The sequence below is a fragment of the Nymphalis io genome, chromosome Z (genome assembly GCF_905147045.1).
Source record: "Nymphalis io chromosome Z, ilAglIoxx1.1, whole genome shotgun sequence".
Classification (NCBI taxonomy): domain Eukaryota; kingdom Metazoa; phylum Arthropoda; class Insecta; order Lepidoptera; family Nymphalidae; genus Nymphalis; species Nymphalis io.
In genome coordinates, this window is record NC_065918.1 from 16178180 (window position 1) to 16204581 (window position 26402).

Sequence of the window (26402 nt, forward strand, 5' to 3'; positions counted from 1 at the left end):
TGCAGGCCTGTTAGCGCGCACCCCGAGGACGTGTCGTTAATAGTGCGTTGTCTCTTCATTTTGTTTGAACGTTCACTGACTCTGTTATTTCGGAGCGACCAATAAATTGCGCGATGACAGGTGTCAGCTGCTCAAACGCCTCTGCACTCTTGCGTCCATGTCTCATTCCTCACGTTCTACTCCTAAATTCTCTTATTTTATCAACGCTACGTTCAATTTTCGTTTCGTTCTCTCGCAATTCTATTTGTTTGCGTTAACGTTATAGTTGCAATCCGGTGATTCTGGTTCGCAAGTTTTTGCCTCACGATTCCTATATTACATGTCTTCGAAAAAAATAACTCACAAAGTGAAGTTTATTATTTCAATATATTTATGTCGCCGTTGGCATTTTAGTAGCCTATCGTATGTTTACAATAAATCGATTTTATTACTTGTTTTACATTTGAAAAATTAATGGTCTTACAATTGATTAGCAGGTTGCTCGTTCGGTATAATTTATATTACAAGCGGACGTTTATTATGTTCTGTTACGCAAAGTCATGTTTCGCCAGTAGGCCTCCGGTAGATCTGTGTGAAACGATTTTAAAAAGAATTTAAGTATTTCATTGAAATTGCTGTAAGACAAGAGACAAGAAATGCATTGGATAGTTTATGTGGTTATAAATAAAATGTCGGTACGGGTAGGACCGAAAGAAGATTTATACGGCTCGAAGTCGGAAAGCGCTTGACAATTGGCTCCGCATAACTACTATTTGATTGACACTCTCGACTCACTCCTCTGTCATTGAAGTCGTAAATATTTATGCAATTAGGTCCATCTCAAACACAACTAGTTAATTAGATGCGACATATAATTTATGCAATCCCACTTAGGTGTATAGCTATAGCAAAGTAAACTTGCTCGGACATGTCAATACGTAATATTCTATACATCGAGTTCAACGACCTGGTAGATTTACAATCCGAAATATAATCTTTACACGCACAAATATAAAGGATATAAGCGGTTAAACATCCGACTTACAAACCAATAATGAACGCATTCGATTCGATAAAGCTAAAGATAACCAATCTGTTTCCTTAAAAAAGGACAAAAAGGTGCGATATAAATCAGACATATACGTATTTCTTTTTACTATCGTTAATTACAGAAGGGTATATATAAATAAAGGACGCGCCCATTGACGCGGCTCGAGGCGATCGCTGCGGCGCGCCGTGTCGCTACAAGAAAATGCACTTATGTGCCGGTCTGTGAAAAACTGTTTTCGACCGCTGTCGTCGGTTAGTTGCGCCAAGATCTGAGCTTAGAGTCATCGCCTTAGAGGTTACGAATGTAACCAATGTACCTGATTTAATAAATACAGGTCGGAGAAACATTCAGTTTTCCGGCATTAGTTGTTTATACAGACTGACGTCATCGTGACATTTCATTTACCTTTGTTTTAGATTTAAGTGTCGCTTTAATATGACGGTTATACGATTGTTAAAACGATTGTCACTAATGTGTATTACATATATATCACATATTCATAGATATTAAAATGAAACCGTTTTTCTTTGTTAAAAATTTGATTATTTTCATTGATAAATCTAATTGACTTAATAACGTCGATATCCATATTCTTTAAAAAATAAATAAAATTACGTTCGAAAAAACTCGTGCTTGAATTATCAATTTTCGGTGAAGATTCGCGTGTTCTAGTGTCCGTCTCAAAACAGATTAAGTCATTAAACTATCAATAAAAACAACATATTTAAATATCGCTATTCTATTCTAAATAGTATAATTACGTCGCGTGATATTTTAATCTTCTAAATAATCAAGATACCGTACGATTATGAAAAACAATTGAAATAAAATAAATCCAACAGTTGAATTCTTCCGAATACTACGAAGGACGATCCTCATATATTCGATCAAAAATTCGACCCATAAACCCGTCAGCGGGAGCATAAAAACAAACAGAAGTCAGTTTATTAATACAAATAAATTGTCTGAGCAGGAATGAATATCGATAAATTGAAAAGGTAAAACATTTCATCGATTATAAGCAGCTGGCGGGCATTATGCAAAACGGAACAATTCAATGGCGGTAGCGGGACGGGCAATTGAAAACTATGCTTCGATACTTCGATACCGCGTCCCTTCCGCGCGTTCTGACCCGTTACCCCTTTTTTTTCTCGATTTTGTCCCGTAATTGATTTCATTAAATGTTTATATTTTGACAGGTTTTATACGTTTGATTAGGTTTATAACGTGACATTTATATCTATAATTTATAATCTGTTTAAAATACAATAGTAAGTTTGTAGTAAGTCCTTAAGATGTATGAAAAAATAAATTTGATTTAACTTTATGAGTGCGTTTTTTGATATTGAATATTCAATAGCTTGATACTTTTCATACTTATTGATTGTGAAAATAAAACTAAAAAAAAAATGTTATCAAAAAGGCTAAAGTTATTAATTATTATAATCATAAACCAACAATAACCTACCTGTTTGTTTAAGCAAATTTCCCATACACAATACACGAGTTGAGCGAAAGTTAGCGACTTGGCCGAAACTTGGCAATTTACATAAATCTAAAACTTCTTGACAAAGGCCTTATTAAAATCTCAGAAAGAACTTTAATTTGACTTGGCATCATCATTAATCTTCGAGGTACAACTTCTAACTTAGAATACTAACAATATCTCGCGTTAATATTGCGATGATAAATAAGTCTTATGATATGTACAAAGAAAAATTAATTAATTAAAATACGCGTACAATATTTGGACATTTAATACGTCAGGTGAACTTTAGAGATTCAAATTTAAATCAAATCAAATAATTATATATTCAAGTCGGCTCATAATAGTACTTTTTAATCGTCATGGTAAAGTATTGTATATACTAGTTCGTAATGTAGATTCTACCGAGAAGAACCGGTCAGTAGCTGAGTAGTTACTTTCCAGTCTTTTATTAACGAATCAATTATATGCATATCCTGCTTGGAAACCATCAAATACTAACTGCACGCTTTTTTATTATTTATATAATCTTGTGTTGAGTACTATAGCCGAGATGGCTTGGTGGTTAGAACGCGTGAATCTTTACCGATGATCGTCGGTTCAAACCCGGGCAAGCACCACTGAATTTTCATGTACTTAATTTGTGTTTATAATTCATCTCGTGCTTGACGATGAAGGAAAACATCGTGAGGAAACCTGCATATGTCTAATTTCGATTAAATTCTGCCACATGTGTATTCTACCGACCCGCATTGGAGCAGCGTGGTGGAAAAAGCTCCAAACCTTCTCCTCAAAAGGCCTTAGCCCAGCAGTGGGACATTAAGAAGCTGTTACTGTTGCTATTTACTATGCAATTTGAGATGAAAGCAGTCCTAATCGTTGAAACTATTCATTTATAATTGACTATGTAATGTGCGGATTGATGGATTGGTGAGACGGGTCATAAAATATCTAGATATATTGCGGCGTCAATCTGGATGACATTGACACTATGGAACATGTAACAATGTTCCTGATAAAGATAATAATTAAATTAAATATGAATTATTAGCGAAATTCAAAAATAAACAGAAAAACTGGTACACATTCCAGAAAATGAAAGAAATTATTCCTAAATATAAATAATTATTAAAAAAAAACTTTATTGAAATATACCCTTAAAAACGTTAGATGAATTAAGCATACGAAAATTCAGAGGTACTTGCCGGAACTCAAGCCCGCAATCGATTGAAATACACGTCGTCTAACCACTGAGTCATCTCGGTTCCGTTAACCGCACTTATAAAATTTATTATAAAAACGTAAAAGTAACTTCAGATGTAATTAATGCAAATTAACCAAGTATCGAAATAGACGAGACAATGGTTCGCCTGTTTACCCCATCTGTAGTTAATTTTATGTAATCAATTGATTGTCGCACTTAACCCGTCCCACAGTGGTTGGACGTAAATCTTTCTAAAGGGGCGTGTTCAAGACTAGATAAAACCGCTGCGTTGTTTAATAAGGACGCGTTTTGTTTAACGAAAATGAATTGTTTTTTTTTTTTAATGTAATGAATTTTATTTTTAAAAGTATAGGTATTTCAAGATATCGATTTTTTGTTAAATTTTATACATATACGCAAACAATATTCAAACGTATTTCATATTTAAACCCTTATTATATGAAAGGTTGTTTAAAAGCTAAGGACATATGCTTAATTTTGACGTCGCATTGTAAGAGTTTCCGAGTTATTCGATGACAATAACTCAATGAATATCAAAAAACGAATCTATTAACTATTTAATAACAATTTTTTTTTTCGTAATATGAACAATAACTTACTTTAAATATATACTAATTATGTAATTTCTCAAACAGCGTTTCAGCTGCAGTCATAATAACTTTGCCGTGCATAACATAATCTTTTATTGGACCGTCTGTTTCGCAAATAAAAGTCCGATTCGAGTTTTCGTGATAGTGGTTATCTTTCATCTCGCTTGTCTTTGCATTTGCTTAAACAAATAGAGGCCTCGTCGGGTAGGCAGGTCCTAATTAAAAACTATATTCAACCGTCGTATATTACACAGATGGTGGCCTCGAGCCCTTACTCACTCAGCCCGGCCACCTCCCAGTCGTTTAGTGTTTATAGCTTCACTGTGCTACGGTTCCTTAGAAGCATTTTACGCGACCGCATAATGAATCAACCGCTTTTTATTTTTGTTTATTTTCATAGATTACCATCCGCATTTAGTATAATTAATATGTACCTACAACGCGTTACAAGAGTCATTTTTTATACTCATCATAGATGCTAAACTTTCTCCGCTCTGAACTTGATATAAAACAGGTCATTAAAACACTCGACATACTAACGAGATAACAGCCCCGTGATATTTCATTCATAATCAGAAGCCAATTAAAGAACAAATTACAAATAGAATCAAACAACACAAAAATAATTACAAACAATATCGAATTGAATGTCCGATCGGTGGGTAATTAGAAACAATTGGAGATGCTGAAATATTGATGGGAGATGGCATCCGAGTCTTGTTTATACTGCCCGGCCCACCTCGTACTAAAAATGCGATCATATCTTTTATATTATAATGGGTTTCCGTGGCGGCACCTCAACCAATAATTGTATGGAATATCGACGATGCGTCCTGCCTTTGCTTGTCTGAAACGAAACTTGGTAAACATTACACGAATAAAGCTTTCTAGTTATGAAATAATTAGCAGTTTCATTAGTTTTGCTTTAACAATATTATTATAATACTTTATACTCTAATTCGTACTCCACTCTCTACTTCGGTTTCCAATAAACGATGAAAATAAGAGTAAAGTATAATATAAGTGTCTTTAAGAGATACGAAAACTAAGAAATTATGATTTGTATCGAACTAATATTGGACAAAGAAAGATAAGTTAATATTTTTCTGTACAAACAAAACCCCGATAACAATTTAATTATTAGTATGTATAGATGTATGGATGAAACTCATATTGAATCGGGCCGTGGTACCCCCGGCCCCGCCCGGCTTGATAAAGCTTAAATCAACACTCGAAGGAATTACAGCCGAGACACACTTCATCACGGATGCGACTTGTGATTAACTGTCGCCGCCCTCTGGATCCGCTCCGCGGGACCAGCTCGACACACCCAGCCATTCCCCGATTGTAATGACACGAAATGTTGGAACCCCGATTTAATTATGCCACGCGAATTTTTAATTCAGTTTCATCAAAATTATTTTATTCATAAGATTTTGATTTTTTAAAATACGTTCAAATAAGCAAACAGTTTCTGCATACACCTATTTTAATAATTACATGTTTTAATCAATCACTTTCGATAATTATTATTCAAAAGAGGATAAAACAGGTCGTGTGACGTCATAATAAAAACAACATGGCGGTCACGTGCAACAGTGTTTGTTTTAATTATAAAATTTACCTTTACGAACCATTTTAGTTATTATTTATGAATAACAGAATTATTTATATAGTTCTTATACTTATAAAAGCCCACTTTAAACAAACATGTCTATTAAAAACCATGAATTAACAGTGTTACGTCATCGTTAAGTCAGTATCTTGTATTGTACTATAATGATATCATTTTCGAGATACTAACTCACGCAGTCATTTGAAAATATTTTGACCGAATAATACCGGCTTAGTTGAATAAATAATAAATAGCACGGACTGATGTGATATGTGTTGGGAACGATGCCTCTAAGGTCTGGGCAATTATTCTAGTTCATATAGTGTATCAACTATTGGCACAATCGACACGATGCTGTAAGTCAAGTAGCTGACTGTGACAAACACTTGACATATATGACTATTTAGCCACAATTAGCGTTTCCAAAATCAAACGATTCAACCGTGATGATTCAGTTCAGGTAAAACTATAAAATTTTAAACATTAGAAGTAAGGTAACGGCGAAATATAAAGGTAACGGCTTGTAAATGTCTCTCTAGTAGGCCAAGGCCTCTTCCTTTGACGGCTTGGAGCTTATACCACCACGTAACTCAAATTTGCGAAACAAAAGAGAATGATCTTCATCCGTTTACATTACACACATTTACATACTGGTTTCCTTGAGTTTTACCGCTGAATTACATCACAAATTAAGCTCATGAAAGTTCGATGGTTCTTGTTCGGGTTAAGCCAGCAATCATAGTAAAGATTGACGTGTTCTAGCCACTGGACTGTCTCGATATTAACGAAATATATCAGAGAAATAAGAAAGAAAACAAGTATAATAAAAATTAGACATTGTTCTCAACTCATTCTTCGATCGAAAACTTCGATACTGGAACACCTCGGATTTCCGACCCATTGTTACTGATGAATTGACGAGACGACATTTGAATTGATATTTGTCAAGAATTGACAGACGCATGTCAAATAATGTGACAAAGAATATCCATTTATAGTAGTACCGTTTATTGTTGGAAATTATCAATGATTAATTTCAATTAATTTTTATATTTTATTATTTATTTTATAAGCAACGTTGTTCGTATTAATCTGTTATCTACCCAAGTGCTTAGGTACTTACGCAACACTAAAATAAAAATAGTTTTCTTATATATCTCTGTACAATTTACAGCTGAAGATTGATACATAATATACTACGTACATTGGCTGAGAGAAAATAAATAGTATTTTATATGACCTACTTTTGCATATTTTATTTTGAAAATGATAATACTCAGAGAATTCTACATTAAATATTTCCAGCTATTTAAAACGTAATACAAATCGCCTAAAACATGTCTATTGGTGTTCTCGTAAACTTCCGGACAAGACAATTCGTTTTAAAATTTTATTAATTAAAAGTTCCTGCAAAAATAAAGATCTTAAAGCAAGGGTTGCGTATTTCTTTTGTGTCTTATAAAGCGAAGTTTTTCACTGAAACAACGTTCAAAATCTGCGGTGAAAGTTCCACGATAACGTACACGCCGCAGGCGCGGAGATCATCAACGATACCTCTTATAAACTTTAATCTTTTCAGTAAATAGATGAAAGGGTATAACCCTGAAATATTGGAAAAGTATTTGAAAATACTGAGATGATTTATTCGAAGAATTAACGATTTGAAAATACAAAACGACGATTTGAAAAGTGAAAGTTTTCAAACAATATTTGAGTTTATTCTTAAATGGTTTTTACTTTTTTTTTTCTTAAATATTGAATATGGTCATATGTCTCGATAATTGTTTTATTTAGACATTTCATCCTACTTAGAAGCTTTATACGTTTTAAATTAAGTCAATAATCTAAATTAAACGCGGGTGGCTACTTATATAATAATTTTATATACTAAAACCTTTTCCGAAACACGCTGCATTTTCTGGTATAAGTTTTATGTATATTGGTTTTATTAGTTTTTTCAGTTCTGCGTTGCAAAACAACGTCACCTCATTTATATAGATATTTAAACAACATCTAACGGTTCAGTTTTGTGTACTATTAGTTATAAAATAAGACAGGATACATGAGCTACGGTGTATCTCGTGTACAAGAGATCGAATTCATAATAACTTCAAAGATACATTAACTTTTAAACGAACAGTGTTATAATAGTGGATAAAAATAAGACTATATTTTAAGCCCAAGGATGCTAATAATATGTTTCGTCACAAGCGATTTAGTTTTCGACGTAATACGTGCCCAGAGACATAAATAATATTTTGAAAAATTCCAGCGCTTCGTTTGTCTTAGTGGCTAGTTTATAAAGCCCAAGGCCCCGAGGTTGATACCCAGGTTGCGCTAATGAAAAGATAAATGTTTTTTTCCGTCGATAGATTCTCTGTAGCAACCCGCATTCTAGCTATTGGTACTGGTGACAATCCCGTGCCTCAGAAAGCACGTAAAGACTTTGGTCCTGCACCTAAACTCTTTCCGGTTATATCGGATTTCATCGATTTATGAAACCGAGGAACTTGTGTTTATGCACAAACGTGTTTTCTATAGTATGTCCCGCTCAGGTTTATTATCACTCTTAATAATGGCCGCTGTAGTAGAATCGGTGCGTGTGGTGTAATGACATCGTATTAAAAAAACAAAACTGTTTACGACTTATTGTATAAATATGCCACGTGCATATGCGGATTGCATATATTAATCGTATTTTTAATTTTGTTCTTTAACAAAACATAATTTATTAGAGTTCGTTTTTTAATATTCTGGAATTGATAATTTAAAAAAAATTTGGAAACGTAACGCGCACGTTGAAACAGCAACAAATTTATAATTTAAAAAAATACATTCGTTTTGAATCCGTATATTAAATTAGGTAGTTACTTACTGATTTCTTTTGAAATATCAATATGTTTGTTGAAAACAGATTCATTATTAAAAAACAAGTTGGCACCCGTATTATAAATATCTTCCCCCACACTTAGACGTTTATTATTATTAATTTCTATAATAATTACGTTTGCGGAATTATTTTTTTAATTTATAAGGTGTTATAAAAAGGAATATATTTATACACGTATATATTAGCATCCGTATTGCAAATAGCTTCTCTAAAAAAATACTCATTATTTTTATAACTGTCTCCTTTTATAATTCGAACATGTTTCGAAATTAATTACAAATCGTAAGATAATGTGTTCGTTATAAAATAATATTGGAACTAAAATAGCTACAGCAATCTTCGGAGCCGGAACCTCAAGAGATTATCCGCCGTCGGATGTAACAATGGGTTTACATGGCAAAACAATGGACTGTCTTCTTAGAAAATTATTAAAATTTAATTTGATACAAATATAGTGATTTAATTAATTCCATAATATGTATGATCTTAAGATTGTTTTGTAGTTTAAAAATATAATTTACTATTTCCTTTTTTATGATGTATGAAATATATTAATATTATATTCGTTTTTTAATAAAAAATAAAACAATAGTTAAAGAACACGGAGAAATAGGTTTTCATAACGCATAATTCAAAGCAAACACAACCTGCTTAATATAATAAAATAAACTATGAGTAGAAAAGAGAAAGAGTCTAACGAAAACGACAACATAAATGCGGAATAAATTATTATTGTTACATATAAAATGTATTGCAATCAAAGCACACGATATATTATAAAAAAAATATTTCGATTCGCGCGGTTCACCGGTCCATTTATCGCTCTATGATAACGAAAATCTTATCAAGGAGATCACAACCAGAGATTTAGATATCTCACGCGTATATTTACTCATATAACATACTATATACGAGCCGTTAACACTTATATACGATACAGTTAGTACATGTACTTGTGCTTAATGCAGAAACGCTGTCTATACATACATACACATTTATACACTAAGAACATTAATATTATCAGAAATGGCATGACCAGATATTGTAACTGTTTTTATTGTTGTAACAAGGAGATGAAGAAACGGATCGCAGGATGGTAAGTAGTCAAGATGGTGGTGGTTTTTTTTATAATTAATAGGCCAGCGTTTGACCGTTGACTTGCCTGATGTTAAGCATCGACACGGTCTAGGATGTAGCACGCTTACCTATAAGAAACCTGTTCACTCTGGATTTGAAGACACCAACATTGTACCGGTTTCGGTAGAACGAAATACTTTGTGTCTCTTATGTCTGAAATCACACTTTAATGCGAATCAACGCAAAAGAAAATGTTGATGATAGATTTATTAACAAGTGGGCGGTACCAACTCAGAGGAATTGCACAAATACCACTATAACATCATAATTAATTGTTAGGTATAATTACAATTAAACCAGAAGATAAATTCTATCCTTCGAAGGAATCAGACTGGTCGTCATCTTGAATAACTCGTTTTTGCAAGTATCTTAAAAACGATGCGTTGTACGAAAACAATTATAACAACCGATTTCGTTGAGAATTATATTTTATATAACTTTTATTTGAAACTGTGTCTTTATTTATATTTTTTGCAACCGAAATAAAGTCATCTATTTGTAGTGTCTATCTATTTATTCTTGTGTTGTTAAAGTTCCACCTTTGTGGTGCCACTTGTTAAATTAAGATAAATTGCTTAGGTTAATTTTTGTACTTTGTCTGTCAATTTGCCCCCATTACATACATATCAGTTCAAATTAAAAGATTTAAGTATTCAAAACATATTACTCACGTAAAAGCGTTGGGAAAGTGCTTGTCTTATAATTCGTCTGCAGGAGATAGCATCAATTATTTTAATTAATTACTTTTCAACAGTAGTTAATTCTTTAGCGGCGAAATATTTTCAAATTCTAATTGATCCTTCAACGTGTATATTTTGTTCACGCATGCTCGCAGACAGATACCAATTCGACAATACCCTGTTCCGTGTCCGTACCGTAATGAGGCCGCCGTACCGCGAATTCGGTACCGCCGTGGGCAAATTCCCGATGCTCGCACCTACCGCTGCAAGCGGCCTTTGCCAATTAGCCTTAAAATAATGTACTTGTTTTATATTTCCACCAGAGTGCGGCGTGTTCATCCCCGTACGCCCGGGGAGGTCATGCCGCTGCCCTCTCGTTTAAACACAGAAGTACCACGAGTACGTAATATAATTACAAAGGGACACGCTTGAACTTCGGTTACCGGTGTGCAACGTTTTGTGTGTAAAATGATCCCCATAATAATCTAGTGGAAGCGCGTTCATTAGTGTGTAGTATTGTCCCGGGTCGCGGCTATTGTTTGCTTAACGATGTCGGGACTTTAATTTACATTGTTATTAACTTATTGTATAAACATCTTATAGCTTATTTAAGTGGTTTGTTTATCGAGAAAGTTTACTATTCTTGTTATATTATACGTTAAATATGATTACGAGTCACCCTACAAAGCAATGTAGGATAAAGTTTTTATCGTCCGATAAATTTCTCCAATCATAAAACACTCTTAATGATAATCAAACGGCGAACACGACGCGATGTGTGCATACTTTTAATACGCATTAAGCGACTCCAGCCTATTTAAACTACAAATAACACAACCGTTCTGAAGATTTAAGTAAGCCTGAATAAATAATCAATTTAGCCCGGCCCGCGTGGCTTCTGATAGATAGCCACAATAGCGAGCGGATGATATATACGGCGTGCCGCGACGATAAATATTCCGAGACAAATGCTTAGAGCGTCTCCGGAGAGTTGCGGTGACACTAAATTTAAAAGCTTCAATTGTACAGAAATAACCGAAACACGGTTAAGATCTTTCGAAAACAAATCGTGTATCGGGCCTTCGACGACAATCGTGATTGACTGCGCAAGTGAACGTCACTAATATAAACAAATTAATAGGGTGCCAGTCTACCCGCGGTGGCGGATATTATTTAGACCGCTTTGACGCACGAGCGCGGCGAATGAGCGACAGCATCGCCTTCGTACGCTCGCATCTTTACAGGCTTTAAGAAAAATATATTTGACGAGCTAGCTGTAAATCAGAGCCGCCTTGCGCTTAGTTTCGATTTTATAACATACGTATCCTGTCTCGCTGTGGTGTCACGTTTATTATGAAGGAAATATAACTCTTGCGTGATAATTTTTATGAATCCGAGTCATATTTTATTACACTAGATAGTTTTATTGTTTTATGAAATCGAATAACGTTTTGTGTTATTTTTATGCAACCGACTTTTAGCCTCCATTATCTACGCCCATTAACATGTTACATGTGTTTAGGGGCGCCTTATCAGGACGGGGGCAATTTTAAGAATGAGTGTGCCTATAAATAAAGGAGTCTTTACATTAATTATGAGCTTAATTATGTTTGAATCCCTTTGATTTACAAGCCGCTCGTTGCCGCCGCAAACGAATTGTACTGGCTTAACCGAGCCTCGCGTTGCCTACGCTTCGTGTTTATAATTATTTTTGTCTTGACTGTACCGAACAACGGATATAGACAGAGATGAAAGTGAATTCAGACGTGACGACGCCTGTACCATTTGCAAGGATTAGTTCAGAGCGTTCAAAAAACACGTGTCGTATAGTGCTTTTAGTAAACGCATACATGTGCACAAAATTTTAAATGACAATATAAAAATATACCATTTTTAAATTACTAGCATTCTCCATTCGCGTGCTAAATTCGAAATGACAGATGTCTCGTACGAATTATTTTCTAAAACGTGAAATATTTCGATCTATTTCAATAACATGATAATGTTTTACGAATTCCAGACAGTAAAATATATGGGAAACATATCCAAAACGCGAGCTGTTCGCGGATTGCCCGGGGCGGGCGCGTGTACGCCGCAAGTGCCACGTACAAATATGATACACCCTCGTATACCACATTGCAATATAATTCACTTTGGATCTATAATTTTTACTATTTTATTAAAAGGTTGTGGGTTCGATTCCCACCCAGGACAGACATTTGTGTGCATGAACATGTCTGTTTGTCCTGAGCCTGGGTGTAATTATCTATAAATATGTATTTACAAAAGAAAAGTAGTATATGTAGTATATCAGTTGTCTGATTTCCATAGTACAATCTCTTATGCTTCGTTTCGGATCAGATGGCCGTGTGTGTAAATAATGTCCTAGGATATTATTTTGGAATAAAAAAGAAATAATAACAATGGAGCAACCATTTTAAATTATATAAAAATTTTAGGTCTATAAAAATAAACATAATTGTAACATATATATTGGTATTACTTTATTTATTGTATATAACCTAAAGCTATTGGTCAGTAGCTTGTTAAACCAAAATTTTATCTATTGATCCCAAGCCAAGCCCATTCACCATCTACGAAATAGACCGTTGGTAGCAACACGCCATCGATCATGGAGAGATGGGCGCAATCCTGAATGCGCTAAGGACAATCGGGCGGCCGGCCTAGCTGTGCCAGTATTTAGAAACAATAGCTGCGCACTGCAATTAGTTTATCGGATAGATGCTGGTCGAATGTGTCGTAAATCTACCCTCGCCACCAGGCGCTGTACGGGACGCCGTATGGAACCCGCTCGGTTAATTAATGTGCCGCGGTGAACTGGGGATTCGGTATTCCCCAGCCGGCTTGCGTAAATTTTGCACCCATCTCCCTGATGTACGATAGCTCGATTCTGCCAAATTAAAACTCGACGCCTAAACACGCTGTCGGAGCATTTCGGGTCGGGTTAATTGGGTATCCTTTACGATTTCTGCCACTTTATGTAAATGTGTTTGTAAAATTGAAATTCAGTACTGTTTAAAATATTCTTTAGTCTGTTTTTTGTACTAGTCTATTTTTAGATCAACTTTAACATGTGAACGTTGACGTGACGTTGGTCCTGCGCGATCATTTTGAAAATTATGTATATAGTATAGTAACAGTCTGTGAATGTCCCAGTGGTGGGCTAAAGCCTCCTCTTCCTTTTCGAGAAGGTATGGAGCTTATTCCACCACGCTGCTCCAATGCGGGTTGGTGAAATACACATGTGGCAGAATTTCAGTGAAATTAGACACATGCAGGTTTCCTCACAATGTTTTCCTTCACCGTAAAGAACAAGATGAATTATAATCACAAATTAAGCACATGAAAACTCAGTGGTGCTTGCCCAGGTTTGAACCCACGATCATCGGTTAAGATTCAGAGGAAATTATGTGATAGTTTTCGATTTATTATTAGGTACGGAAACAGACCAAATAACATATTTGTTAGACACAAATCAACATGAGTATTACTACATAAATTAACGATTATATTGTATTCTAGAAAAATCAGATCAACTCTTAGTATTGCATAAATTGAATGCATCAGTTAAAAACGGCTCGGTAAACTGTGATATGTATGTACGTACCTGAACATCAAATGTGTAAATGAATATTACTTTTCCTAACATGACAACGCTCAGCCGCTATTTAAATTATCATAAGATTGTAATCACTTGAAGTATTCAATAAGGATTAAATATATATTAGAAAATATCCTGGATATAAAACGCCATTAAATTTTAGAACGAATATATAATTATTAAGTTTTTTGCATAATAAGTTTTATGGTCAGTTATTATGACCCGAATTCGAGCTAGGTTAAGATTAGCATGTATTAGACGACGGTAGTTTGTCATGCGATCACAAATCGTTTGAGTGACGGCTCGTCCGCCCTCATTATCCCTTTCTTGGTGTATATAAAGCAGCTTGCTTTCATGTTTCGCAATAACAAACCCAGCTCTATACCAATATCTACTTGGTGTAATTTTTTCTTGGTTGTTTCTTTATACAACTATTGGTTTAATACTATTTATGCTAATTTTAAATTAAATTAAATTTTCTATATGTTTATTTAACTAATGATAATAAATCAATATTAAAATCGATTCAATAAGCGTTTTAATCGAATACTAATGGAACAGTTTAATTTAAAAAAAGATGTTTCTAGAATTTTAACGGCCGACGCTAATTTGCACGAAACACAAATCCAAAGTCGCTTCGAACTGTATTTATCCCCCATTCCGAAGTGACAAGCAAGCACCGAAGGCCGGAGTTACACCCACATGAAAATCCTTTCGGAAAGAACATAAATCGGACACTACAAGCGTACTCCTTTTTTATCCTGGAAAAAAAATCGTTGGAAATTCAAACATTTAGAACAGGTTTCTTGCCACCTTTAACTGCATAAAATCTTATGGACATTATAAAATGATGAGGACGCTACAAAAGAATTGTTCAGTTCAAAACTTTGACAGTCATGTTTACGAAAGCAACTAAGCTTGTTCCGAAGCTGTAAGGTTATCAAGATGCACTCTCCTAATTCTCGTGTCAAAGCGCGCTAAAAATACTGACATTTGTTGTTTAGTTTATACGTTTCTATATTTAAATTCACTTAAATATATTTTTAAATTTAAAATAAAAACAGTTTTTTTTATTCAATATTTTCTTATTATAAATATAATATTATAAATATAGAAAGAATATTTAAATATGAACGATTCCTCTCAAGAAAAAATAAATAAATCGGAGACGAAAGAAAAAAAAGGAAATATCAGAACGGAACCTCTAAACAAATACAAGGGTCGGTGACTATTAAACGGTCATAATAAAAGCAACAATAGCTTCAAATAAATAAGTTTCAATCGGGCACTGCCAACACCTCGACGTTGGCGCCAGAAACTAAATTACGAAGGCAATGAGAACGCTAACCTGTCTATTTTCAAATTTGATTGTAGCTAACATAACACACCCATGAACTCTTTAATAAAACGTCGGTATAAAAACAAAACTCGGCATATATGATTAGGTCGATACACGGGTAAGGTAGAGCCACTAAACAAACAACTATTACAATATTGCATCGTCACCGTGTTGGAAATCACTTATTGTGGCAATGACTTGCACTCACGCGCAAGTGCCTTATGCTACGCGCCTAGATCGTGTCCGAGACCCCCCGTTTAAACGGATACGTAATCTAGTTTCATTGTTTTACAATTTGTTTTTTTTTTCTTGTCAATGTTTAAGTGATAGCCACTTCGTTTTATATGTACACACGAAAATATTAACTTTGTGTTTTATATTTTAACTAGATTGAACGAAAACTTTAAATATACCTATTTTAACAGTAACAGCCTGTGAATGTCCCACTGTTGGGCTAAGGCCTCCTATTCTTTTTTTTTGAGGAGACGGTTTGGAGTTTATTCCACCACGCTGCTCCATTGGAGCATTCGCATTGTGCGAGTTGGTAGAATACACATGTGGTAGAAATTTAGTGAAATTTGACACATAGTGAGGAAACTTGCATGTTTCCTCACGATACTTTCCTTCATCGTCATGCACGAGATGAATATAAACACAAATTAAGCACATGAAAATTCAGTGGTGCTTGCCCGGGTTTGAATCCACGATCATCGGTTAAGATTCATGTGTTCTAACCACTGGGCCATCTCGGCTTAAAAATAAAATTACCTATTAGCGTTTGTGTTATTTTTTGTTAGGTTTGTGTTCAAATCAATGTATATATATATATCGATTTGCAGTTAAATGAAATGTCCTAAGAAAGTGTGTTGTTCAATAACTAAGAAATACAAATCTCGACTTCTTAATAGCCCATTTTTTCGGGCTATGTCAAACACATAAACATCCAGAGTCGAGTCAAATGAGGCGCGTAAATCTCATGTTGCATCGACTTGGCGCCGGCAATATTCGAAGAGTTAGCACAGCCATTGTAAACGACAAAAAATCTACAACAATACAACAAAGTTCGGGTCGTGCTCGACTACCCGGGGTAACAGGCAAGCGGAACAAAAGGGCTCAGCATCGGAATCAGATTTTAAATGAGCGTTTTTATGCATTTTCATGGAACTTTGATGAGAGATCTATGGCGTTATAAGTATTAACTGCGATTATTCAAATATAACTTTCTAATCCTTATAAAATAAATAAATCCAAACTCAATCTAATTATGGCTGTTTTTACCATAAACAGACATATAAAATAATAAATCTTCGAGTCGGCTATATTTACATTGAATAATAGCATATTAATAACAATAATAATGTGGAAATAGTCTATTGCTGACATAAAACGAGTACGGTAATTGGTTATCTTTCCATTAAAGGATATAAATCAGTAAGGAAAATGACTGTCTTAATTAGAGCAAAAGATGTCAGCGGTGTGGATGCGTGCAGCGTGCAGAAATAAATCACTGCATAAACTGCTTACCGCGACGATACTCCCACAGTCGACTGGGCGTTAATAGGGCGTGCAGCCGAAATATTAGACGAATGTTTGGAAATAATTTTTTACTTTGAAATCGTATCCCGGCGTCTAAGCGAGGCCACGTGTGTAAAAATGGCCAAATAGTTATTCATATTAACACGGACTGTGGGTGAGACTAATTGGGTTTTAATATTGGAGAGATTTAATGTCGGCTAGACTTTATTTTGGACTAGCGTTCAGATATTTTTTTTTTACATTATTTCGGTTAAAATATAATAACTTCTCTTTTTTTCGTCTTTGGTATTCTATTAAACGGAGGAGCAACTATTTATTCAAACATTTACGGCTCGTGTATAAGACACGATTCGCATCAATAACCTTAATAGAATTATCATACAGTGGTAATTTGGTATACATGGCGGATTGAATTAAATTTTACTAAACTAAAGTAACAAGGAAAATAAAACAATGGGCTATCGTTTGATCGTAAAATTTAGAAGCGCTGTTTCGTTTAGCATATAAATATTAGTTTTAATTACAATCTATGTCCATAATTAATTCAAATATTTCCTGATTACTTGAATGTTTGTACTTATTCCGAACATAAATTTTCATTGTTATGCTTAGTACTTTTAAGAATTATTTTTTAATGATTACAACGTTCGCGTTAATTGAATTTTTTAACTTATATGCGATTTGAGGATCAGTTTTCTGATAGGGTTGTCGATTGGGTTAGCGACGAAATTATATTTTAAATCAACTCTTTACCATATTTTTCTATTAGCTATATATATACTTTTCAAGGAAACCTGGAAAAGTTTACAGATAGATCTTGTATAATTTTCAGTCTTAACGTTTATACACAAAATTTAAAACGTACAAATCATTCCTGCGGATTATTATTTGGTCAATTAGTCACTAAACAAGTAAAATTAATCTATCATTAATTAGGGCAAATAAGAATTCAAATTCTGTCACATCGCAATGTTTAATCATATTTTAAAATATAATATGTTTTTTTTTCCTTTTGTTAGTATTTTAAAAACACAAAAGAATATCTACTACTACAAATTTTGACAAAACAGTCATAGGAAAAAGTTTAACAAACATGAATGATGTAATAAATAAAAATCAAATTAATTCATGAGCATTTATTACTTGTTGATTAAAAATATCATTCGTTTGTAATGGTAGCCCTAGTCTAACCCTAAACGGACAGTCGTAAATCACAAATAATAACAAGAGGCTCTCCAACGGTTTATTGACTAAACAAACCTTCATCAACACAATTACATGCCCGTTAAGGAATAATTAAATAAATCCGATTCATCCTTTAAAACATCGACAAATCAAATACGAACTTTTTTTTTAAAGAATTGCCGTCTATAAAAACGACCATGGTCATTACCACTGACTCAGACGCAGCAAAAAGATTTTATCTTGAATCGTGTTATCTTATTTGTAATATGAGAGTATTTTGTTTCAAGGGTTCGGTAAAAAAAAAATCGCAATATATCCTTATCTAGAATGGATTAATTTCACATTCCTGGAGATTTTTCTATTTTACCTGTTATACATATTTTTTGTCACAGCAACTCGGATGCACGATCATTAAATGCTGTGCTGTTGAAAAATATGTTCATTTACTAAAATGTTTTTAGTGGAAAAAGAAAATGGTAATTTTATTATTAACGACATCGTGAAGCGTAAATTACGCTTTTGGACCAAATGTAAAATTTGTTACGAACGTACATACGTTGTCAATTAATATGATGTTGGTAATGAAAGAGTGTACAATAAATATTTATAAATATTTTGCCGCTACGACGTATATTGCCGAGAAGTAGCGGCTTTGTTTGTCAACACCAATATTATTTTTCATAAAGCAATTTTTTTATGTTATTTTCATTTTATACAAATTCATTTTTACCAACGAATGTCATGTATATTAAAAAATAAAATGCAAGTCAATGGATTATAAACAATTTTAAATATTAAATTCGACTAGAAAACCATTGGATAAAAATGATAATCGATCAATTCAAAAAGTCGAACATCGATAATTTAAAGAATTCCAAAGACTCGGAAACGGAGCTGGGCGTCCCCGCGGGCGGTCTTTACTCAATTAATAAATATCAGAGCTCTTTAGATAGGAAGCAACGATGACATATTTAAGTGTCTCATTTCTAAGAGATACAAGCGGATCATATAATAAAAAATGTAGTAGAGACACGCACACAAAGACATTTCCACAAATCGATAATTCTATCATCGAGTAGGGCAAATACGAAAATAATCATCAAAGTGTTTTTTATTGGTGAGACGACAAATGTCAACCATCGTGCCTTAGTAGCAAACACGTGTTACATACTGTCTGACAATATTTACTGTTGCTTTATTAGTCGGATAAGAGAAAATGAAAACAACCGCACGAAATTTCAAAGCAGATGTTATAACCGATAGACTCGGTGACGGACTAATTGGAGACAAATTCGAAATAATACAGTGAATAATAATTGACTGGTCCGAGTCGCTCTAACAAGGTGAAGCTGAAACAAATGTTTTATGTGTCATAAAGCAAAAATTCTAACGTTTCGTCGAAGCAATAGCTTTAGATATTTAAAAATGTTTTAAGTAAACACGTTACAACTTAACTTACCTTTTTCTACCGCTTCGCGTTACTTCCTTCGAGTTTAATGACTTTTAAAATACTAGTTTTATAACCACTCGTACTAAGTCAGACGTAGAACCATTTAAATTCATCTTTAAAGCTATTTACAATGGAATAGATTTATTTGCAGATACTAAAAGTTTAATAAAAAAAAACAATAGCAAAAAATAAAGATACCGCGATAGAAATCGCAGGAAGAGATATTTATAAATCAACTTCAGTCAAATAGCAAGTGCACTAAGAGACAATCTCGTGACTCTAATTAACTTTACTTAAAAACAATTCACATATCCTCGAGGATGCCAATAAAATTCAAATCCAATCGCTCTGGGACTTGATTTACAACGAATCAATAAAAGAGAACGCTATCATTACAGTTTTTATTGCGTATACAATAAAAGTAATGCACTCGAACCCTGGCCTAAATGCTCAAATGAAGGCCTTAAGCAAACGTAAATTATAATGGATAATGGATGTTTTTGATAAACGATCATAAACACTCTATTTAATAAAGAACTTCAGTAAAATAGTTATACTAGACATTTTTATCGTATTGTTGTATTTGATAGATCTAATAAAAAATATATAAAAACGATAAATAATTTCGACAAAACTAAACCCCTGAGGTTACAGTTAAAACAAATGTAAATCGAACCATCGATCAGCAAGGAATTAGCGATACTCAAGTTATATGACATATATATATCAAGTGCGCGTAAGCATAAACAATAGTTGAAAAAAAGGGACTTGAGATATGGCTCGTAAAATAAAACAAGGGACGTCCGGAGATACGTCAAGATAGCATGCGGGGGGCGCGGGCCGGCGCCGAGACCTTCCCAATTAGACGCACACCTTTTGGACACATGCTCTGGTTCGGCGCTAACTAACGCCTAACAACTCAGGATGAGACCACTACATCCGTTAACGTTTATCACTTTTTTTCTGGAAATCTCTCCCGTTTTTTTTTTTTGTTTGTTTGCACTGTATTGATGCAAACTTTAAGTGGTTACTTGGCGATGTTTAATTTTTGGTGTATGTAAAAGTTTAGAAGTTTAAAAGTTTTGTTTAATTGCTAATTACGTAATATCTACTATTATATATTTATTTTTATAATTATTTTTATAATAATAATCATTGTTATATAATAGGTTTGGACGATATGTTATTTACAAAAGCCCTTTTACAACTATTTGACGTTACTCAAGACCATAAATTTCAACGAATGAAAATAATTAATAAGCAGCTCGTAAAAAGTGGATATAATTTGATGCATGCTGTAGTTTCTACTGGATAAAGAGTTAAATATACAAGCTTACCTTAGTACGAACTAGTTTAGAATTTTCTTTGCACATTTTGGCGAGGGTGTGGTACTCGCCCCGCGCTGCGCAAAGTATCCATTGCTTTTGCTTCGAATCTAATGGTCCCGTTTCTTTGTGTTCCAGCTATAACAAATTGAAAATTTTAAAAGTCGAGAATAATTTACTAAATTCAATGAATATCATATTTATATATATATTTTAATTGAAAATGTATCATAATCTATAATAAAAAATAAAAGATTCTAGCGCAGATTAAAAAAAATACTTCAGATCATTCTTTTATATACCATATAAAATTATATTTTATAAAATACATAATTTTTGTGACGTATGATAAATATAAATTAATAAAATCTGTTTGAATTTTTATATGGAATTAAATGTTTTTTTTTACCATTTAAACCGAAATTTCATATTTTCACAAGTATCGAAATGTACATTTTAATAAATAATATATATTTAAAGAGCTTCAACTCCATAAAAGCGTATTTCAGGGTGTCAAGAGCACTCAGATTTAATTTGTAAACATTTTCAAGTGTAAATATTAATTCTTTGTTAGTAGCGTGAGTGAATGTTATCAATTCTATTTGTTTGTTCGTTCTGTAACTGAAATGAAAGAACATTTTTACACGAATGTAACACTAATGTTCGCTATTTATTTTAACGCTAAAGAAACATGTTTTAAACAATCTTTTCTTTTTGTAATTATTAGGTTAACAAAGAAAATGAAGTTATTAATATCACTTTTAATTATTTTTTTCTGGTAAACTATAATTATTACACGCAGTGACAAATTAATATGTTTTAAACGATATTTTCGGCACTTCAAATCCGTGTATTTATCAATGTCCCGGCTGACAATCAAAAGAGCCTAAGCCAGATGTAGAAACATGATCATTGGAGATCACTAAGAAGGGATTTTGCTAAATTCTGAATTCAATGCGGCGCTATACTCGCTTTTTCTATTCCATCTCATTGAGCCGCTCAGTTTTTTATTTATTTATTGTAAGTAGACGGTCTAGGAAATTGGGTAACTAATCGTCACCGCCGCCCTTATATAATAGACATTGAAGTGGTAAGGTTAGTTCCCAAGGTTGGTGGCGCATTGGTGATGTAAGCGATGGTTAACCTTTCTTACATGCCAATGTCTATGGGTGTTGGTGACCACTTACCATCAGGTGGCCCAAATGCTCGTCCGCCTTCCTATTCTATAAAAAAAATGTTCATGGCCAATGCGCTACCAACATTGGGAACTAAGATAATATTTGCACCTTTAGGTGCACTGGGTCACTCAATCCTCAAACCGGAATAAAACAGTAAATAGTGCTGTTTGGTAAAATAAGTAATAAGTGGGTGGTATCTACCCAGACGGGTATAAAGCAAAAATATAAACACGGTCGTATAAATTTGAGGAAATGGTTAAGCGTGTCGCCCTAAAAAACCCGCTTATATTAGTGTTTTATTACGTTTCCGTGGGCGAATTCGCGGCTTTTAAAGCTAGTTATTACATAAATATATTCATTATTTACTTACCGACGCTCTATCATCTTCGTCGACATTCTGAAAAAAAATATATATATATTTTAAAATCTAATTTAATAATTGAGACGAAAAAAATGTTTAGAAATAATGGGTTTATTTCGTAACGATTAAATAATTTGAAAACATAATATATTTAAAAAAAATTTATAAGTCTGCAAATATTGCAGAAAACGAAACAGTTTAAACTTATCATATACTCTTTATACTAACTACTTGAAGACAATCAAATAAATGAAATAAACTTACTGCGCTGAAAACAAAAGATTAGGATTATAAATAAAGACGATATTTACATACATAATAAATATCTTAAAGACACATATAAATTAATCGGAACCTAATATTTCAAAATTAATAAATGAGTACTTATATTGTGAAAATAATATTTTGAATTAATGGTCAATAAATTCGAATTCTCCCGTCTTCAGGCTTGCGTTGCGATTGAAGAAGAGGACGGAGAGTCATAAAGACCTAAACTTGGGAAATTTGACTATAGATTCTATTGTCATTGATTTAAAGTACAAATTTAAACGTGAGTTGATTGATATAGCTACATTCGGTTATGCGAGTCCGGGCGTGCGTTGCTCAGCATGACCACTTTACCACCTGTCGTTTCATATTTATGTCTACACTATTGCCCTCACTGTTAGGGACTTCAATATTGACAAGATAACATCCTTAATGTGATGTGTTTGATTTAATAAGAAGATTAAGTTTGTACGTTGCCGGTTTTTTGGGTTCCGCGATAACGACAATTAACGACGAAGTAATACTGTCAATTCTCTTTGAGACTATTATCAATAATGATTGCTTAAGAATATTTTAAAATTGTGATACGATTTTAATATAATTTATGATCAAATATAATCATCTACTACTTTAGGTGTAATATAATTAATTACGTCTGAAATGTACTCGAGGACTAGAATACTTTTGATCCTATTGGTCTTACTTGAGAAATTTTATGAGCGTGCGTAAACTGAGATTGCCTCAATAAATGGTTACAAGACTGATTTGTAGCACCTACATAACAGCTCACTACATACCGTGCTATCATACAACAAATCTAGCCGATTAACGAATAAATCAGGATTATACAACGTTGCAATTAAACGCTAATATCAATTTATGTACACTAGATGACGTACAAAATCCTGTAAATAAGATACACTGTATAATGTAAAATGAAATATAATTTAAAAATAAACTGTTTCATTTCATTAAATTAATTGAAAAATATTCAAGAATAATGATCAACATCATTTTATAATGTGTAAATTAGAGTTGAATTGTAAATATAGAACTACATACATAATGTAAAAGACAAAGTGTAGTGACTTAAAATTTACGAGAGAAAGAAACTCGAATGTATTGAAAGGAGTCAAGAGACGCCAGTGCGTCGCCGTAGGGACCCGGCGTGCGTGCCTCGCCGCAGGACGTCGGCCGCATCAGGGTGTGCGAAGCCACATTATGGTGGCGACGGCACGGTACGATCGATACACATCATGCCATCCAGCGTTGCTCATTATACTAGCTGACTTGTCGCCGCTGGAAATTTGTTTATCGGGATTTATTGAGAATACGTTACCGAAATTTTATGATATTGTGATAGACTTCGTGAAGTGTTTGTAATTGAATAACCACAGGCGAAAAACTACTTATTATTATTTAAAAGTGACTGGGAAATTAAAAACGATAAAGTTAATATATTTACAACTTTCACAAAAGACACACATTACATTACAGATTTTAGTAAAAATGTTTTCGGCGTTGAGTAAGAATAAGTAATATAATTTTAATAAGATTTATTCTTAAAAATAAATCGGAAATTTACTCATAATATAAACGCGTAAAATAAGAAACGATCTAATGGTTACCACAACGTATAAAAACAAGATAAGCTGAAACGACAACATTCATATATGACTAATCACAAACAAGGGATCATAAGATTGATTTTGTTGAACATGCTTCATTATAGATAAAAATAGACAAAATCCTTGCATAAGATAAGCCCATGAAAAGGTTTGCAACCACAAAAAATATTTAGTTTAAGAAAAAACAAACTTTCCAATTTCTTGTGCGTTACTTTGCATCAATCATCGTGCGAGTGTGGCGAAACATTTTTTCGTTTCACCCGATGCGAAAAGATCGATGTTAGAATTCAATTGTATTTCACGCCAAGCATATTACATCTTTTATCTTTCAATAGCAGCTAATTCGCCTGTTCCTATTTCCATCGAATCGACAAGGCTCGTTGATTGTGGCATCCGCGTTGTTGATGGCTGCAAGTGATTCTCAGAGCCGAATAGCAGAGAGAGAACAATGAAATCGGACATATTTTCCTGCCAGCTCGCAGCGGACCGTGATCGCTTATCTCTCGCATCGTGCATAACAACTATCATGAGTTTGTTCAAAACGACGACGGCGTTACTTAAAACGATGCTTATTTTCACCAACCTCTTAATGGTTTTAGTAATACAGTTTGCTAATTAATCGAACAATAGACCAATATATATATAGATAGTTGAGCATATTCAAAGGAGTCCTTGCACTTGGCGCAGGTTTTACGATTTATTTACTATATTAGTATTATTACATTATTACATCATTGCAAACTTTATTTGTGTCACAATTTTAAGAACGAGACATAGCTACAAAGAACCAGATTATGTTAAATAAAATCAATATGATAATTAAATCTGATTGAAATGAAGTCGTTTCACGTGGTTTTTTGTTGTCATCAAGCTTGCTCCGATTCCTCAAAAGGAGGATAAAATCTTCAAACATTTAATCTTATTAACTGACGCAAAATTAAACATGAGATGTGATGACGGTGGTAATAAAAAGGTCCACTTAGTGCTAAGATACTAAAAACAAATTGAATTTCGCGTTAAGCACTCACTTAGCAGAAGCTTTAAAACCGTAAGATTAAACTAGCTACTTTTGTTTTAAAATAACGATCAAAGTTTCCGATTAGATAGTCAATACTGGAGAAGATATCTAGAGTAGTAATGTGTCCATTTTAAATGATGTGTGGAATCGCTTCACTGACAAACGTGGAATGGGAATGTAAGTTAGGAAAAAGCATTGAGTTTTGATTTGGTTCGTATTTTCATATGAAACATACATATACTAGTCAGTTCAATTCGATCCTTCAACATGACGATTCAAAAGTGCTTACAAAAATACTTTCCTATAGAATATTTTTATTTTAGATCACAGTATATCGAAAAATACCGGCGGGTCTTTTTGCATATCCGACTGGATGGGTATTAACTACACATCAATTAATCTAACGCCAAACAGCAGTACTCTGAGTTGTGGTTTGAATGATGATTGAGCTGGAATAATTACAGGCACAAAGGACATAACATCTCAGTAACCATGGTTGGCGGTGACAAATTGACAATATACGAAACGGTTAATATATTTAGAAAAGTGTGTAATGTCGGGACCACTTACTATCAGCTGGCTAATTTGCCCGTCTGCCTTTCTAATTTTAAATTGAAAAAAACAGCAATAACATTTCCTAACGTTCAAAAATCCCAAAACACCCATGTGGTCAATACGCATGACCTTTTCGAAACACTAATGGGACACGTGCGTGAGGAGTCACACGACAATAACTGTGTTCAGACAATTTACCAGTCACGAGCCGCTATTCAATACACTATGCATCATGAATAATGATTGTAATATTGACTTTAAACAGTGTTGTATTGATAGCGCAAT

At 33.6% G+C, this 26402-nt stretch overlaps 1 protein-coding gene across 1 annotated transcript in view; it reads right to left on the reverse strand.

The window, feature by feature from the left end:
• LOC126780690 (uncharacterized) overlaps nucleotides 1-26402 on the reverse strand; it is a 45195-nt gene that overhangs the window by 13001 nt on the left and 5792 nt on the right. Inside the window, exons 3-4 of the mRNA XM_050505321.1 lie at nucleotides 22659-22685; nucleotides 21123-21248 (exon numbers count right to left, since the gene is read on the reverse strand). Of these exons, the coding sequence (XP_050361278.1) occupies nucleotides 21123-21248; nucleotides 22659-22685 (153 nt within the window). The remainder of the gene's footprint in view (nucleotides 1-21122; nucleotides 21249-22658; nucleotides 22686-26402) is intronic.